The sequence below is a fragment of the Dermochelys coriacea genome, chromosome 1, assembly GCF_009764565.3.
Source record: "Dermochelys coriacea isolate rDerCor1 chromosome 1, rDerCor1.pri.v4, whole genome shotgun sequence".
Lineage (NCBI taxonomy): Eukaryota > Metazoa > Chordata > Testudines > Dermochelyidae > Dermochelys > Dermochelys coriacea.
In genome coordinates, this window is record NC_050068.2 from 218,537,538 (window position 1) to 218,554,087 (window position 16,550).

Sequence of the window (16,550 nt, forward strand, 5' to 3'; positions counted from 1 at the left end):
GAGGGGGTAGTGCCACAACCACCCTGCAACAGGCATGCGCGGATTTATCCCTCCCCTTCCAGGCACCAGCCAATGAACGCTCCTGGTGTTGCGTCTTTGGCCAATGGCGCTGCGACTCAGTGTCGGGTGCGGTTGCTAAGGGCTGCGGCGACGGCCGGGGCTAAGCGCGAGTGGCCAGGATCCCATAGCAACGGCGGGGGTGAGGATGGAGAGCGCGGGGAGCCGGGCCGGGCCCCGCGGGGGCAGGTGAGACCCGGGGAGGGAGGTGCGCGGGCGGAGTGGCTCGAGGGGGGCGGTCAGCGGGGTTTCGCGGGTCTGGTGTCTGGGCTCTTGCTCCCTGTTGGTACCGAGCGAGGCGCCCCGGGCGTATCCGTCGTGGATGCCCCTGACGGTCCCGGCCAGCAGCACCGGGACACCCCCTCCCGCCCCAGCAGACGCTACCATCGCATCCCCGTTAAATGTTTCCCTGCCCCTCCCCCTTCTTTGTGCGGAAAACCTACCCCGTCAGGCTGGGCAATGGCCTCTCCCGGCGGGCAGGGCCACTGGCTGGACAGAGCGCGGTGCAGGGCACCAAATAAACTCACTGCACACGGGAATGGCTTGGCTTGCTTTAGTTCATTACAGTAGTTTAATCTCGGCTGTTAATTGTAGTCCTAGGGTATAAAAGCAATAGACTCATGTCTTGACGTTGATGATGTCCCTGACTATGATGTACAATTTTTCAGTATCGCAGAGTGTGCAGCTCAGCCCTTCACGTACAAAGAGAGCACTTACAGGGGAGGGGTTAAAACATACTAGATGAATTGAAAAATTCTCAGCACTTTAAGGTCCCTGTCCCGTCCGCCCCCACCCCCCGTATCCTCTTCTTTTCCTGAATTTTGTCACAACAGGTCTAGATGATGTGGATAAATATCTCTGTCAGGCAGCCAGACTACGCTAGTGTTCCTGCAGTTGCTGCAGTGGCGGGGAATTTTAAGAAAAGGCTTGTCTCTCTACATAAAGGTTGTTCCATTTTAATTTTATCAATTTAATTAAATTAGCACAAGGGGTGCAATATACTGCACTCCTGAGAGAATTCTATGCCAAAAAATAAAAGTTCTGTGCACAATATTTTATTTATTGGGGAGAATTTTTAATGTGGAGGCTCCTGCATGGCAGTGAGGACTGAGGAGCACAGGCTGCTGGCTGCACAGAGGTGGAAGATCACCCTGCAGCCCCCCCTTGGACCCAGGAACTCAGTGGTGAGGCTGCACCCAACCCTGACATAGCACAAGGGCCGGGCCAGACCTGCCCCAGAAACAGCCCGGGGCCTTGCCCCTCTGTGCCAGGTGGACCAGTTGTGGGCAGGCAGCCTCAGGCCAGCATGATCCAAGTGTAGAGGAGCTTGGTGTTGAGTGAGAAGGTTCTGTGTAGACCAAACTGGATGCGGGGGGGATCTGGATGCACAGGCTTGATGTGGGGTTCTAGGTGCAGGGGCAATGGGACTCTGCAGGGGGGTCCAGGTGAAGGTGGTTGGGGATCAGCTGCAGGGGGGAGTCTGGATGTAGGAGGATGGGACTCAGCGGGGGTGGGGGAGCATTACATGCAGGGTCTGGGTGCTGGAGGAGTAGGGCTTGGTGGGGTGGGTTTTCAATGGGTCTGCTTAATGGGGGAGCTCCAGCTGCTGCTGAGGGGATGCCGCATGCCAGGCTCCTGCTTCTCTCTCCAGTCCCCTTCTGTTTCCCATCTCCTCCCCCTTCCTCTTAACACTGTCCCCTGACCCTATCCACCTCCCCTCACTCCCACATTCTCCTCCCCCCGCCCTATCCCACCCCCTTCCTTCCTCACTGCCTCTTCATCCCACCCTCTTCTCCCATTTCCTCTGCCCCCACATACCCTCCCCTTGTCCAGAAAACAGGATGGTTCCCAGCACACACAGAAGGGGAGCATGGCCAGCAGTAGGACACAGGAGGTGACGTCAAGCTGCAGAGTCAGTGGAGCTGAGTGGCACCCTGCTTCACCCAGGCAGCTCTGGAAAGCAGAAATGGACGGGGCAGTGGCATGCCACCCCCCATGCCTCACCTCTGGGGGACAATGCCCCCTGACCCCCCCAAACTATGAGCATGGACGTCCCCAGCTCTGCCCCTCCCCCCAGTGCAGCTTCCCTTTTCTTCCCTGTCATTTTCTGCTGGGAAGTAAATCTATGGGGAGAACATAAGAATGGCCTTACTGAGCCAGACCAATGGTCCATCTAGCCCAGTATCCTGTCCTCCGACAGTGGCCAGTGTCAGGTGCCCCAGAGGGGATGAACAGAATAGGTAATCATCACCTGTCGCTCATTCCCAGCTTCTGGCAAACGGAGGCTAGGGACACCATTCCTACCCACCCTGGCTAATTGCCATTGATGGACCTATCCTCCATGAATTTATCTAGTAGTTTTTTGAACCCTGTTATAGTCTTGGCCTCTGACAAGGAGTTCCACAAGTTGACTGCGTTGTGTGAAGAAATACTTCCTTTTATTTGTTTTAAACCTGCTGCCTATTAATTTCATTTGATGACCCCTAGTTCTTGTGTTATGAGAAGTAGTAAACAACACTTCCTTATCTACTTCCTCTACACCAGCCATGATTTTATAGACTTCAATCATATCTCCCCTTAGCCGTCTCTTTTCCAAGATAAAAAGTCCCAGTTTTATCAATCTCTCCTAATACGGAAGCCTAATCCCTAATCATTTTTGGTGCCCTCTTCTGAACCTTTTCCAATTCCAATATATCTTTTTTTGAGATGGGGCGACCACATGTGCACAGAGTATTCAAGATGTGGGTGTACCATTGATTTATATAGAGGCAATGTGATATTTTCTGTCCTATTATCTATTCCTTTCTTAATTATTCCCAGCGTTGTGTTTGCTTTTTTGACTACTGCAGCACATTGAGTGGATGTTTTCAGAGAACTATCCGCATTGACTCCAAGGTCTCTTTCTTGAGTGGTAACAGCTAATTTAGACCTCATCATTGTATATGTATAGTTGGGAGTATGCTTTCCAATGTGCATTACTTTGCATTTATCAACATTAAATTTCATCTGCCATTTTGTTGCCCAGTCACCCAGTTTTGAAAGATCCTTTTGTAGCTCTACACAGTCTACCTGGGTCTTAACTGTCTTCAGTAATTTTGTATCATCTGCAAATTTTGCCACCTCACTGTTTACCCCTTTTTCCAGATCATTTATGAATATGTTGACTAGGACTGGTCCCAGAATAGCCCCTTGGGGGACACCACTATTTACCCCTCTTCCTTTTGAAAACTGACCATTTATGCCGACCCTTTGTTTCCTATCTTTTAACCAGTTATCAATCCATGAGAGCACCTTCCCTCTTCTTCTGTGGCAGCTTACTTTGTGTGAGAGCCTTTGGTGAGGGACCTTGTTAAAGGCTTTCTGAAAATCTAAATACATTATATCCACTGGATCCCCTTGGTCCACATGTTTGTTGACCCCCTCAAAGAATTCTAGCAGATTGGTGAGGCATGATTTCCCTTTACTAAAACCATGTTGACTCTTCCTCAGTGAATTATGTTCATCTATATGTCTAACAATATTGTTCTTTATTATAGTTTCAACCAGTTTGCCCAGTACTGAAGTCAGGCTTACAGGCCTGTAATTGCCGTGATCACCTCTGGAGACCTTTTTAAAAATTGGTGTCACATAAGTTATCCTCCAGGCATCTGGTACGGAAGCTGATTTAAATGATAGGTTACAGGCTACAGTTAGTAGTTCACATTTGAGGTCCTTCAGAACTCTTGAGTGAATACCATCTGGTCCTGGTGACTTATTGCTGTTTAATTTATCAGTTTGTTCCAAAACCTCCTCTAATGACACCTCAATTTGGGACAGTTCCTCAGATCTGTCACATAAAAAGAATGGCTCAGGTTTGGGAATCTCCCTCACATTCTCAGCCATGAAATCTGATGCAAAGAATTCATTTAGTTTCTCTGCAATGGCCTTATCGTCCTTGAGTGCTCCTTTAGCACCTTGATCGTCAAGTGGCCCCACTGGTTGTTTAGCAGGCTTCCTGCTTCTGATGTACTTTTTAAAAAAAAAAAAAAAATTGCTATTACTTTTTGAGTCTTTGGCTGACTGTTCCTCAAATTCTCTTTTGGCGTCCTAATTGTATTTTTACACTTCATTTGCCAGTATTTATGCTCCTTTCTATTTTCCTCACTAAGATTTAACTTCCACTTTTTAAAGGATGCCTTTTTGCCTCTCACTGCTTCTTTTACTTTGTTGTTTAGCCACGGTGGCTCTTTTTTTGGTTTTCTAACTGTTTTTTAATTTGGGGTATATATTTAAGTTGATCCTCTATTATGGTGTCTTTAAAAAGTTTCCATGTAACTTGCAGAGATTTCACTTTTGGCACTGAACCTTTAATTTCTGTTTAACTAACCTCCTCATTTTTGTGTAGTTCCCCTTTCTGAAATTAAATGCTACAGTGTTGGGCTCCTGTGGTGTTTTTCCTGACACAGGGATATTAAATTTAATTATATTTTGGTCATTATTACTGAGCGGTCCAGCTATATTCACTTCTTGGACCAGATCCTGTGCTCCACTTCGGACTAAATCAAGAATTGCCTCTCCTGTGATGGGTTCCAGGACCAGCTGCTCTAAGAAGCAGTCATTTAAGGTGTCAAGAAACTTTCTCTGCATCCTGTCCTGAAGTGAGATGTACCCAGTCCATATGGGGATAATTGAAATCCCCCATTATTATTATTAAGTTTTTTATTTTAATAGCTTCTCTATTTCCCTGAGCATTTCACAGTCACTCTCACCATCCTTGTCAGACGTGAATCGTGATGCAGAATTCCCCCAGGAGTATTAATTAAATGTACTTATGCTGATATAGCTTACTGCCACATCAGATGGGGAATAAGCATAAAGATACTGGAACAAATTATTAATTAATTTGTTTAAACCTAGGGGATAAAAAGGTGCTATGTAATAGCCAACATGGATTTGTCAAGAACAAACCATGCCAAAGCAATTTAACTTCTTTCTTTGGGAGTACTGGCCTAGTGACTTGGGGGAAGCAGTAGATGTGATATATCTAGATTTTAGTAAGGCTTTTGGCACAGACCAACATGACATTTTTCTAAGCAAACTAGGGAAATTTGGTCTAAACTAAATTACTATAGCCAATAATTAAAGAGTATCAGTGATTTGTTGTTAAATTAAGGACATACGAAGTGTGATCTTGCATGGGTCTATCCTGGATCCTGTACTAGTCAATATTTTCATTAATGACTTGGATAATAGCGTGGAAAGTATGCCTATAAAATTTGTGGATGACACCAAGCTGGGAGAAGGTGGCAAGTACTTTGAAGAACTGGATTAGAATTCAAAATGATCTTGATAAATTGGAAAATTGGTCTGAAATCAATAAAATGAAATTTAATAAAGACAAGTGCAAAGTACTACATTTATGAATGAAGACTCAGATGCATACAAAACTGGGAATAATTGGCGAGGCAGCACTGCTGCAGGAAAGAAGGTTCTAGTGGATCACACTGAATGTGAACCAAGGGTGTGATGCTGTTGCGAAAAAGGCAGATATCATCCTGGATGTGTTAACAGGAATGTTGTATGAGAGACACGGAAGTAATTGTTGTATTCCACTCAGCACTAGTGAGGGCTTAGCTGGAGTACTGTGTGCAGCTTTAGGTATAACACTTTTAATAAACGTGAACAAACTGGTGAGAGTCCAGAAGAGGGCAACAAAAATAAATTTTTATTTTTTTTTTAAATGACCTAAGAAAAGTTGAAAAAACTGGGCAGAGTTAGTCTAGCAAAGAGAAGGCTGTGCAGGAACATAAGTAAATCTTCAAATATGTAAGAGTTTGTTAAAAACACAATGGTGATCAATTGTTCGCCATGTCCACTGAGGGTAGGACAAGAAGTAATTGGCTTAGTTTGCAGCAAAGGAGATTTAAATAGGATGTTAGGAAAATTTTCTAACTATAAGGATAGTAAGCACTGGAGCAAGTTACCTAGGGAGATTGAGTGATCCTTGTCCTTGGAGGTTTTTAAGAAAAGATTAGACAAACCCTTGTCAGGAATAGTGTAGATCAGGGGTAGTCCATTATTTTTTGGCAAGGTCCAGATTTCTTGGTCAAGGTAAAGTCAAGGTCCAGTCTCCATAGAAATGTTTTTCACGCTATAGTAACAATTATGTTAAGTAAATAAAAAGATTCGTGGTCCATTCAAAAGTGTCTAGTGATCAGGATTTGACCCACAGTCCACCTACTGACTACCCCTGGTCCAGGTATACTTAATCCTGCTTCAGTGCTGGGAGATGGACTAGATAGTTTCTTGAGGTTCCTTTCAGCTCTAAATTTCTATGATTTTCATGGTAAACATATATACCAGTATAACTACGTACACACCAGTACCAGTGTAACTATATTGGTTAAAAAAAATCCAGACCCCTAATTGACAGTTATACTAGTACAAAAATTGTGTGTAGACCAGGCCTTAGGATATGCGAAGCCTTATATTGGTGAGCTGTACGTGTATCCTCTAACTGTGTATGTGTGTAGGAGTGCAGTGTTTCAGCACTTCTGAAGTACTTTAAGGAGGCAGTTATAAATAAGTAAAGTTGGCTAAGGACTGGTCCACACTACATAGTTAGGTCAGCTTAACTATATCGCTCCAAACTGTAAAGAATTTCATGCCCTATGTGATATATTTAAGCCAGTGGTCCCCAAACACTTTACGTTCACGTTCTCCCTTACCCCTGTCCATGTCCCCCCTTCCACTCCCCCCCTCCCCGGAGCTGAGGCCTGGAGTGGGGCTGCAGACAGGTGTAGGGGGGCAGAGGCTGGGGCCGGCAGCCAGGGCCCCAGGCAAGGGGCTAGCAGCTGGGGCCCTTGGTGGAAGGCCGGCAGCTGGGGCCACGAGCAGAGCAGGGTGGTGCTCTCCCGGCCCCAGCCATGCCCCTCTTCCCTCTCCCCCCAAACGTTCCTCCGCACCTCCCTAGGGGTGTGTGCGCCGCAGTTTGGGGACCTCTGATTTAAGCCAACCTAAACTCTGATATAGACACTTCTAGCTGGATGAAAGAACCCCTTCTATTGCTGTAGTAAGTGTCTTGCACTACAGCAGCACAGCTGCTCCTAGTGAAGACATACTCTTAAGACTGTGAAACTACAGTTTTGCAACCTTAGCCAAGTTGGAGGAGGTTCATTTTACTTATTTGCACAAAAAGGCACAGCATGAACATCATCATGTCAAGCTTCCCACATACTACTTTCTGCTAAATGTGCTGGAGTTCTGACCTGCAGATACTATATCTATGAAATCAAAATCTCCATGCCTCTGCAAATCTTTGGCATCACTGTTGAGACTACAAGCAAGGATGTAAATAAGATGATGTTTACTGTAATGTAGACACTTCTCCATTAGCAACTAGATTGAGCCCACGAATTTCAGATTGACTATCCAGCTAACAATTCCTCCACTGTGTACAGGGCCTAGCACACTGAGGGCCCCAATCTTTAATAAGACCTATGGCTGCTACTGTAAATGAAAGAAGTAAATAAAAGAATAACAAATAATCGGTATTATTAATAACTCCTAGTTTTGATTGAATTAGAACCAGTGGCTAAAAATTAGAGTTCTAGATCTCCTTAAAGTGTGGTTTTGCTTCAAAAAGTGACTCTTAAATATCTTTATGGGTTTCCATATTTGTCCATTAGTAGTTCCATATTACTTTTTCTCAGTTTATAAATTGTTTTTATTGTAATTCCCAGCCATGTAAACTCACCCTGGGATCTGAGTCGAGCTGAGTGTGTGTCTCGTTCCCCCAGTCCCTCAGATTGAATTTATCAACAACAACCCTGTCCCAGCTGAGGTGCAGTATAAGTGTAGTAAAAGTGCAATTGAGGTACTTACCTAAGCATATCTCACTTCAGGGAAAATATTCTGCAAGTGGAATCTAGTTAACAATCTTGTTGCTAGTGTGTAAGCCAAGAAGGAATTCAGCTCACCTCCATAGGGGTGTGAACATTGCACAGTGGCCACAGAAGTAAAAGGTAGTGAATATGTCACTGAAATAAATAGCTATGACCTGGGATGCATTCTAGATCCATTGAATAAAAAAAGCCCTTTTTGTAGTCCCTTTTTTCAGTCAGAACCGCACCTGAATAGTCCATTCAGTTCCCCGTAATTCTTTTTTAAATTTAGAATATTCACAGTGCACTTTAAACTAGACATGTCACAACTTTCTCTGTCCCCCTAACTCATTTAAAAAAAATAATCTAAGCTTTCATTTTCACTATAATTGCAACTGAGATAAGGGACATGGTTACAACAGTTAAGATTTGTAGTCAACTTGCAAACTATGTTCCTGTAACCAGGCCAAACCTTTGGGTTGCTCAAGGCTCTTGCATCTTTATTGGGATGTGATTAGGTCCTGTCCACACTACAAACTTTAACCGTGTTGTATCTGGGTTAAGGTATTTGTAACTAGGTCGGCTGATGTGATTAAAGTTGTAGTCTTTGGATATTGAGAAAATTATTTGCCCTTCCCGAAAGAAGACATTTCCACTCTTTAAAACCTCAGTTCCTGAGTTGGGCCATACGTTAACAACTAAAAGTGCTAGATTTGTAGAAGCACATGCATGCAACACATGTTAAACTTCCACACTCCTTACTTGCAATTTCTTGTTCAGGTAAGATAAAGAAATGGACAAGGATCCAAGTCTCATGTCCCGGAGATCCTAACAGACTTAGCAGTTTTACTTATGACTTGTTGAGCCACCTAGCCTGGGTTAGAATTTTAATTTTGTTCATCCCTTCTTGATAACTTTTTTTCATTCTTTCATTTAAGAAATTAGATTTTGTATGTGGGTATAAAACTTCTGACCTGTCAACTCTGAGTATCCTCTTTGGTGAGGAACCTGTGTGCTCCTCATGAATGAGGACACCCACAATTGTGTTTAATGTGAAGGAGCATAAAGTAAGGGCAGTTTGGAGGGTGAGGTGTCTATGCAGTTCTTAGGGTTTGAGGGAATGGATGAGTAAGGGAACTGGCATTCTGAAGGGAATGCTGCTTAAATTTAGGTTTTTGGAGAGAATGTAATACTTGCTTCAAGCATTGTGTGGAAAGCATCTTTGTTTGAGCTTGTAGCTTCTGCACTAAATAAACCACAATAATTTTTAAAATGAATAGATTTCAAAACAGCCATAAGAGTGGGACTATGAGTCATGTTGTCTAGTCTGGGCTAGGTACTGTATAGTGCAGACAGTTTAACTGCTGACTGTTGCTAGGAGAGAATGGTATTTGCTTTACTCTTCATTGGTTCCATGCTGTAATGGGGTACAGTGTCAACAAAAGTGACAGACTAGGTTTAATAATTCACAAAGGGGAGGTCATACTGATCAGGATCCCAGGTTCCTGCATCCGGTGAAGTGAGCTGTAGCTCACGAAAGCTTATGCTCAAATAAATTTGTTAGTCTCTAAGGTGCCACAAGTACTCCTTTTCTTTTTGCTAAATTAGCTTGCTATTGAAAGCAGAGCATAGATATTTCCTTCACAATCCCCCAGCAGCAGCAGTGGTGGTGGAGAGCTAAAGGATGCCCTACCCTGAGTTATGTTGTGACTTAAGGCTTTTCCTATAAATTCCAGGATACCCGGCAGTTGGGATTTCTCTCAAGTTTTTGAAATTTTCCAGCATCTGCATTTAAACTATGAAAGTGCATTGTCTGGGAATCAAATCCAAGCCTCCCACATGGGAGGCAAGAATTCTACTACTGAACCACCAGTGCTCTCTCCAATGAATGTATCTGGCAGGAAATTCCTGTTTTTTGTGCCCAAATATGGATTTTTTTTTTTTTTTTTTAAAAACATGCTCGCTGGGAATGTCTGTATGTCAGCATTATGCAGAGTTTGGTACCTGGAATATCTGCCCCTTCTTCAAGTATGAAGCCAGCTAGAATGTGAGAGTAAGAAAATACTAGCTCTTTTGTCATTCCTTTACTCCTCTGCCCCTGCACTCCAGACAGGTTTGCTATTTGATAGCTAGCCTGTGTCAGTTTTGGGCTCTGTAGTATTCCTTTTAGGGGGACAGTGCTCCTTTCCCTGTATCTCTGCTTCATTGAAGAACTTAATAAAACTTATTAGAAAGAAAGGGTTCTCTTAGGTCACATAACAGAAGAATTAAGTCTCTCTCCAAGCATCAGTGCAGCAGCTTTATAGAAAATATTGCATATTCTTCTTTCCACTCCCCTCTGAACTGTATTTCAGATATGGGCTCCAGTAGTTGCTTTTCAAAAGCTGCTGTTCTATTTCCACTGGCTCCATTATCTTTGGTATCTAGTGGGTCAATGTCAAGGGCACTTGGATTACTAATTGACACATCATCTAAACAGCTGTGAATTCATGACCGTTAAATCCCTTTATGCTTTTGTTAGCACTCATCATGTGTTACATGCACCAATTTCAGCATGCACTCTCGGACTAGCACCTTTTCTCAGACAGCTGCAGCGGCACAGGAGCTAGCAAACAGAGCTGTAAACAGGGGAGTTTGAGTGGGAGTTCTGTTGGAGGAGAAGGTAGTTGTACTTGGTTTTGTATTTTTAGTAGTTGTGTGTGTGGGGGCTTTGTGCTGGGAGAGCATCTGAGCCCTGATTAGGGGGTGGGGCTTCGTGCTGGGAGAGCAGCTGAGCCCTGATTAGGGGGTGGGGCTTCTGACTAGAGGTCCTATAAAGGTAGCCAGTCAGTCGTGCAGCGGCACAGACAGCTGCAGCGGCACAGGAGCTAGCAAACAGCTGTAAACAGGGGAGTTTGAGTGGGAGTTTGTATTGTGGTGCTTGTTTGGGGTTTGCTTTTGCTGGGGGGGGGTGGTCTTTTTGGTGTGACTTGTGTTTCCCAGATTAACAGGACTTAGGTGGGAAGGCGATGACAGATATGGAGGCAGCTGTGGGAGTGACTCCTGTAGTGAAAGACACATTGAGGATGACTGGATGTGGAAGCTGTGGTATGTACATGATCCTGGAAGGGGGACCTGGTAAGAGTTTTTTCTGCATGAAATGCCGCCTGGTAGAGCTGATGGAGGAAAAGATCCGAGGTTTGGAGATGCAGGTGGAAAGTCTGGTTGAGTTTAGGAAGGGGTTTGAGCAGATGATGGAGCAAAGATATGAGGTATCTGAAGGGAAAAGCTCAGACTCGCAGATGGAAGCAGGGCTGGGGAATTTTGAGGGGAGACTGGGTGAGGAAAGTGGTCAGTGGAAGCATGTGACTAAAAGGACCAGGCAGAGGAAAAGACTGGCTAGTGAAGGAGAAATAGAGCTTAGGAACAGGTTTGCAGAGTTGGAAAATGAAGAAGAGGCTCAGCAGGTACTTGTTGAAGGTGGAAGGGTAAGGAAGAAGAGAAGAGAGGCTAGTCCTATAGGAAAAGCGGAAGAGTCAAGGGAGACTACACCAAATATGAGCCTTAGGAGGATACAGGATGGGTTGAAGAGGATTATAAGGGAAAATAGGAATGGAAAGAACTTGCATCCAGAGGGAACAGGGGAGAGACTGGAGAATAGCACTGTCACCAGGAAAAGGCAGGTCTATGTGATAGGGGACTCTTTATTGAGAAGAATAGACAGGCCTGTAACTAGAGCTGATCCAGAGAATAGAAGGGTGTGCTGTCTTCCGGGTGCTAAGATACGGGATGTAGACCTGAGGTTGAAAAGGATCCTCAAGGGAGTGGGAAAGAATCCCCTAATTATCCTTCATGTGGGAACAAATGATACGGCTAGATTCTCGCTGGAAAGTATCAAGGGAGACTATGCTAGGCTGGGGAAGACGCTTAAGGAAACTGAGGCTCAGGTGATCTTTAGCGGGATCCTTCCTGTTCCTAGAGAAGGGCAACAAAGGTGTGACAAGATTATGACTGTCAACAGATGGCTTAGGCAGTGGTGCTATAAGGAGGGCTTTGGGATGTATGGCCACTGGGAGGTTCACAGACAGAGGACAGTTCTCTCGGGATGGACTTCATCTGAGTAGGGAAGGAAATAGACTTCTAGGATCAAGGCTGGCACAACTGATAAAGAGAGCTTTAAACTAGGAATTAGGCGGAGATGGTTGGGAGATGTCCAGGTAATCTCCATGCCAGATTTTAGCATTGAGAGGGAAGAAGACGAAGTAAGAAAGGATACAGCCGTGGGTAGGAGAATGTATATAAGGAGCGAGGGCGGTGTGGATACTAGTCTAATAGGTTATACTGGCTGTAGAATGACTGTGCCTAATAGGGTACAAAATGTGAGCGAGGCCAAACAGCAAAAATTAAGATGTTTGTACACCAATGTGAGGAGCCTAGGTAACAAAATGGAGGAACTAGAGCTATTGGTGCAGGAAGTGAAACCAGATATTATAGGGATAACAGAAACATGGTGGAATAGTAGTCATGACTGGACTACAGGTATTGAAGGGTATGTGCTGTTTAGGAAAGACAGAAACAAAGGTAAAGGTGGTGGAGTAGCATTGTATATCAATGATGAGGTAGAATGTAAAGAAATAAGAAGCGATGCAATGGATAAGACAGAGTCCGTCTGGGCAAAAATTACATGGGGGAAGATAACTAGTAAAGCCTCTCCTAGGATAGTGCTTGGGGTGTGCTATAGACCTCTGGGATCTAATTTGGATATGAATAGAGCCCTTTTTAATGTTTTTAATCAAGTAAATACTAATGGAAACTGCGTGATCATGGGAGACTTTAACTTCTCAGATATAGACTGGAGGACCAGTGCTAGTAATAATGATAGGGCACAGATTTTCCTAGATGCGATAGCTGATGGATTCCTTCATCAAGTAGTTGCTGAACCGACCAGAGGGGATGCCATTTTAGATTTAATTTTGGTAAGTAGCGAGGACCTCATAGAAGAAATGGTTGTAGGGGACAATCTGGCTCAAGTGATCATGAGCTAATTCAGTTCAAACTAAATGGAAGGATTAACAAAAATAAATCTGCAACTAGAGTTTTTGATTTCAAAAGGGCTGACTTTCAAAAATTAAGGAAATTAGTTAGGGAAGTGGATTGGACTGAAGAACTTGTGGCTCTAAAGGTAGAGGAGGCCTGGGATTACTTGAAATCAAAGCTGCAGAAGCTATCGGAAGCCTGTATCCCAAGAAAGGGGAAAAAATTCATAGGAAGGAGTTGTAGACCAAGCTGGATGAGCAAGCATCTTAGAGAGGTGATTAAGAAGAAGCAGAAAGCATACAGGGAGTGGAAGATGGGAGGGATCAGCAAGGAAAGCTACCTAATTGAGGTCAGAACATGTAGGGATAAAGTGAGACAGGCTAAAAGTCGAGCAGAGTTGGACCTTGCAAAGGGAATTAAAACCAATAGTAAAAGGTTCTATAGCCATATAAATAAGAAGAAAACTAAGAAAGAAGAAGTGGGGCCGCTAAACACTGAGGATGGAGTGGAGGTTAAAGATAATCTAGGCATGGCCCAATATCTAAACAAATACTTTGCCTCAGTCTTTAATAAGGCTAAAGAGGATCTTAGGGATAATGGTAGCATGACAAATGGGAATGACGATATGGAGGTAGATATTACCATATCTGAGGTAGAAGCGAAACTCAAACAGCTTAATGGGACTAAATCGGGGGGCCCAGATAATCTTCATCCAAGAATATTAAAGGAATTGGCAAGCCCTGAAATTGCAAGCCCATTAGCAAGAATTTTTAATGAATCTGTAAACTCAGGAGTAGTACCGAATGATTGGAGAATTGCTAATATAGTTCCTATTTTTAAGAGAGGGGAAAAAAAGTGATCCGGGTAACTACAGGCCAGTTAGTTTGACATCTGTAGTATGCAAGGTCCTGGAAAAAATTTTGAAGGAGAAATTAGTTAAGGACATTGAAGTCAATGGTAAATGGGACAAAATACAACATGGTTTTACAAAAGGTAGATCATGCCAAACCAACCTAATCTCCTTTTTTGAAAAGGTAACAGATTTTTTAGATAAAGGAAATGCAGTGGATCTAATTTACCTAGATTTCAGTAAGACATTTGATACCGTGCCACATGGGGAATTATTAGTTAAATTGGAGAAGATGGGGATCAATATGAACATCAAAAGGTGAATAAGGAATTGGTGAAAGGAGAGACTGCAATGGGTCCCACTGAAAGGAGAACTGTCAGGTTGGAGGGAGGTTACCAGTGGAGTTCCTCAGGGATCGGTTTTGGGACCAATCTTATTTAATCTTTTTATTACTGACCTTGGCACAAAAAGTGGGAGTGTGCTAATAAAGTTTGCAGATGATACAAAGCTGGGAGGTATTGCCAATTCGGAGAAGGATCGGGATATTATACAGGAGGATCTGGATGACCTTGTAAACTGGAGTAATAGTAATAGGATGAAATTTAATAGTGAGAAGTGTAAGGTTATGCATTTAGGGATTAATAACAAGAATTTTAGCTATAAGTTGGGGACGCATCAATTAGAAGTAACGGAAGAGGAGAAGGACCTTGGAGTATTGGTTGATCATAGGATGACTATGAGCTGCCAATGTGATATGGCTGTGAAAAAAGCTAATGCGGTTTTGGGATGCATCAGGAGAGGCATTTCCAGTAGGGCTAAGGAGGTTTTAGTATCATTATACAAGGCACTGGTGAGACCTCACCTAGAATACTGTGTGCAGTTCTGGTCTCCCATGTTTAAAAAGGATGAATTCAAACTGGAGCAGGTACAGAGAAGGGCTACTAGGATGATCCGAGGAATGGAAAACTTGTCTTATGAAAGGAGACTTAAGGAGCTGGGCTTGTTTAGCCTAACTAAAAGAAGGTTGCGGGGAGATATGATTGCTCTCTATAAATATATCAGAGGGATAAATACAGGAAAGGGAGAGGAATTATTTCAGCTCAGCACCAATGTGGACACAAGAACAAATGGGTATAAACTGGCCACCAGGAAGTTTAGACTTGAAATTAGACGAAGGTTTCTAACCATCAGAGGAGTGAAGTTTTGGAATAGCCTTCCAAGAGAAGCAGTGGGGGCAAAAGATCTATCTGGCTTTAAGATTCTACTCGATAAGTTTATGGAGGAGATGGTATGATGGGATAATGGGATTTTGGTAAGTAATTGATCTTTAAATATTCAGGGTACCTAGGCCTAATCCCCTGAGATGGGATATTAGATGGATGGGATCTGAGTTACCCAGGAAAGAATTTTCTGTAGTATCTGGCTGGTGAATCTTGCCCATATGCACAGCGTTTAGCTGATCACCATATTTGGGGGCGGGAAGGAATTTTCCTCCAGGGCAGATTGGAAGAGGCCCTGGAGGTTTTTCGCCTTCCTCTGTAGCATGGGGCACGGGTCACTTGAGGGAGGATTCTCTGCTCCTTGAAGTCTTTAAGCACGATTTGAGGACTTCAATAGCTCAGACATAGGTGAGGTTTTTCGTAGGAGTGGGTGGGTGAGATTCTGTGGCCTGTGTTGTGCAGGAGGTCGGGCTAGATGATCAGAATGGTCCCTTCTGACCTTAGTATCTATGAACCTGTGCTCTGAAATATACTCTCCGTTTACCTGTTAGCCTCCAGAACCTAGACAGACTGTTTCCTGTCAGAACTAGCAATGCATTCTTATGTACGATAGGGGGAAGTCTGTTTTAACCTCTTGCTATATGATTTAGGGACTGTTGTAAAGTGAGATGGACCCTGCATTCTTCAATGTAGTTTTAATTAGGTTAATTGTCTATCCTGGCAATTGAATGACAAAACTTTTGTCTTTCAGAGGTGTTAAAACCCCACCCCCGAAAGACAAAAGGAAAGCGCTCCTGCCGACAACGCGAACACCGCTCGTTTGGCATAGAAGATTTTTGTTAACAGGAGAGCCGACAAACCGCGGCTACACTGCACTTTTAGCGGCATGTCTCTAAAAGCTGTGTCATGTAGATATAGCTTTAGAAAGAGGTTTGATATAACTCCAACTGCGTTAGACATAAGACTCCCTGATACAGGAAGCATTAGATATGTATACAACAAAATGCTGTAGGCATTGTATGTGATGAAACACAGTTACACAAGATACGTGACTTCACTGGAGTTATACCAGGGATTTTCCATATCTTCCCTCCCCGACACAATCTTCCTTTTTTAAGCTTGGTCTGAAGGCTAGATGCAGTGGCCGATTAACCCAGGGGTCCTGACCAATTTGGGGCCCTCCCAGGAACGTGTAATTCTGGCCCTGCCCCCTGCTCCTCCTATCCCTCGGGGCTCTGCTACCCTGCTCCTTCTCTTCCCCCCTGAGACCTTGCCTCCTGGCCAAGTTAGAAGCCAGAGCCTGGCTGTGATAGGGCGACCATATTCCCCCCCACTCCCCTCCTCATGGACCTGGCCCAAGCCCCTCTTCCCCCATGCGGAGCTAGCCCTCCCCCCATGCAGAGCTGGCTTGAGCCCCTCTTCCTCCCTCCTTTCCCACCACAGAGCTGACCCAAGCCCCTCAGTCGAGCCCCTCTCCCCCACACCTCTGCACAGAGCTGACCCAAGCTCCTCTTCTCCACCCCCACGTGCAGCTGGCCTGAGGCT

General features: G+C 44.2%; 1 protein-coding gene across 1 annotated transcript in view; it reads left to right on the forward strand.

Moving 5' to 3' along the window:
* Positions 1-3: 3 nt before the first annotated feature.
* Positions 4-16,550, forward strand: part of TULP3 (TUB like protein 3) — an 84,426-nt gene continuing 67,879 nt past the window's right edge. The window contains exon 1 of the mRNA XM_038394808.2: positions 4-246. Within this exon, the coding sequence (XP_038250736.1) occupies positions 206-246 (41 nt within the window). The 5' untranslated portion in view covers positions 4-205. The remainder of the gene's footprint in view (positions 247-16,550) is intronic.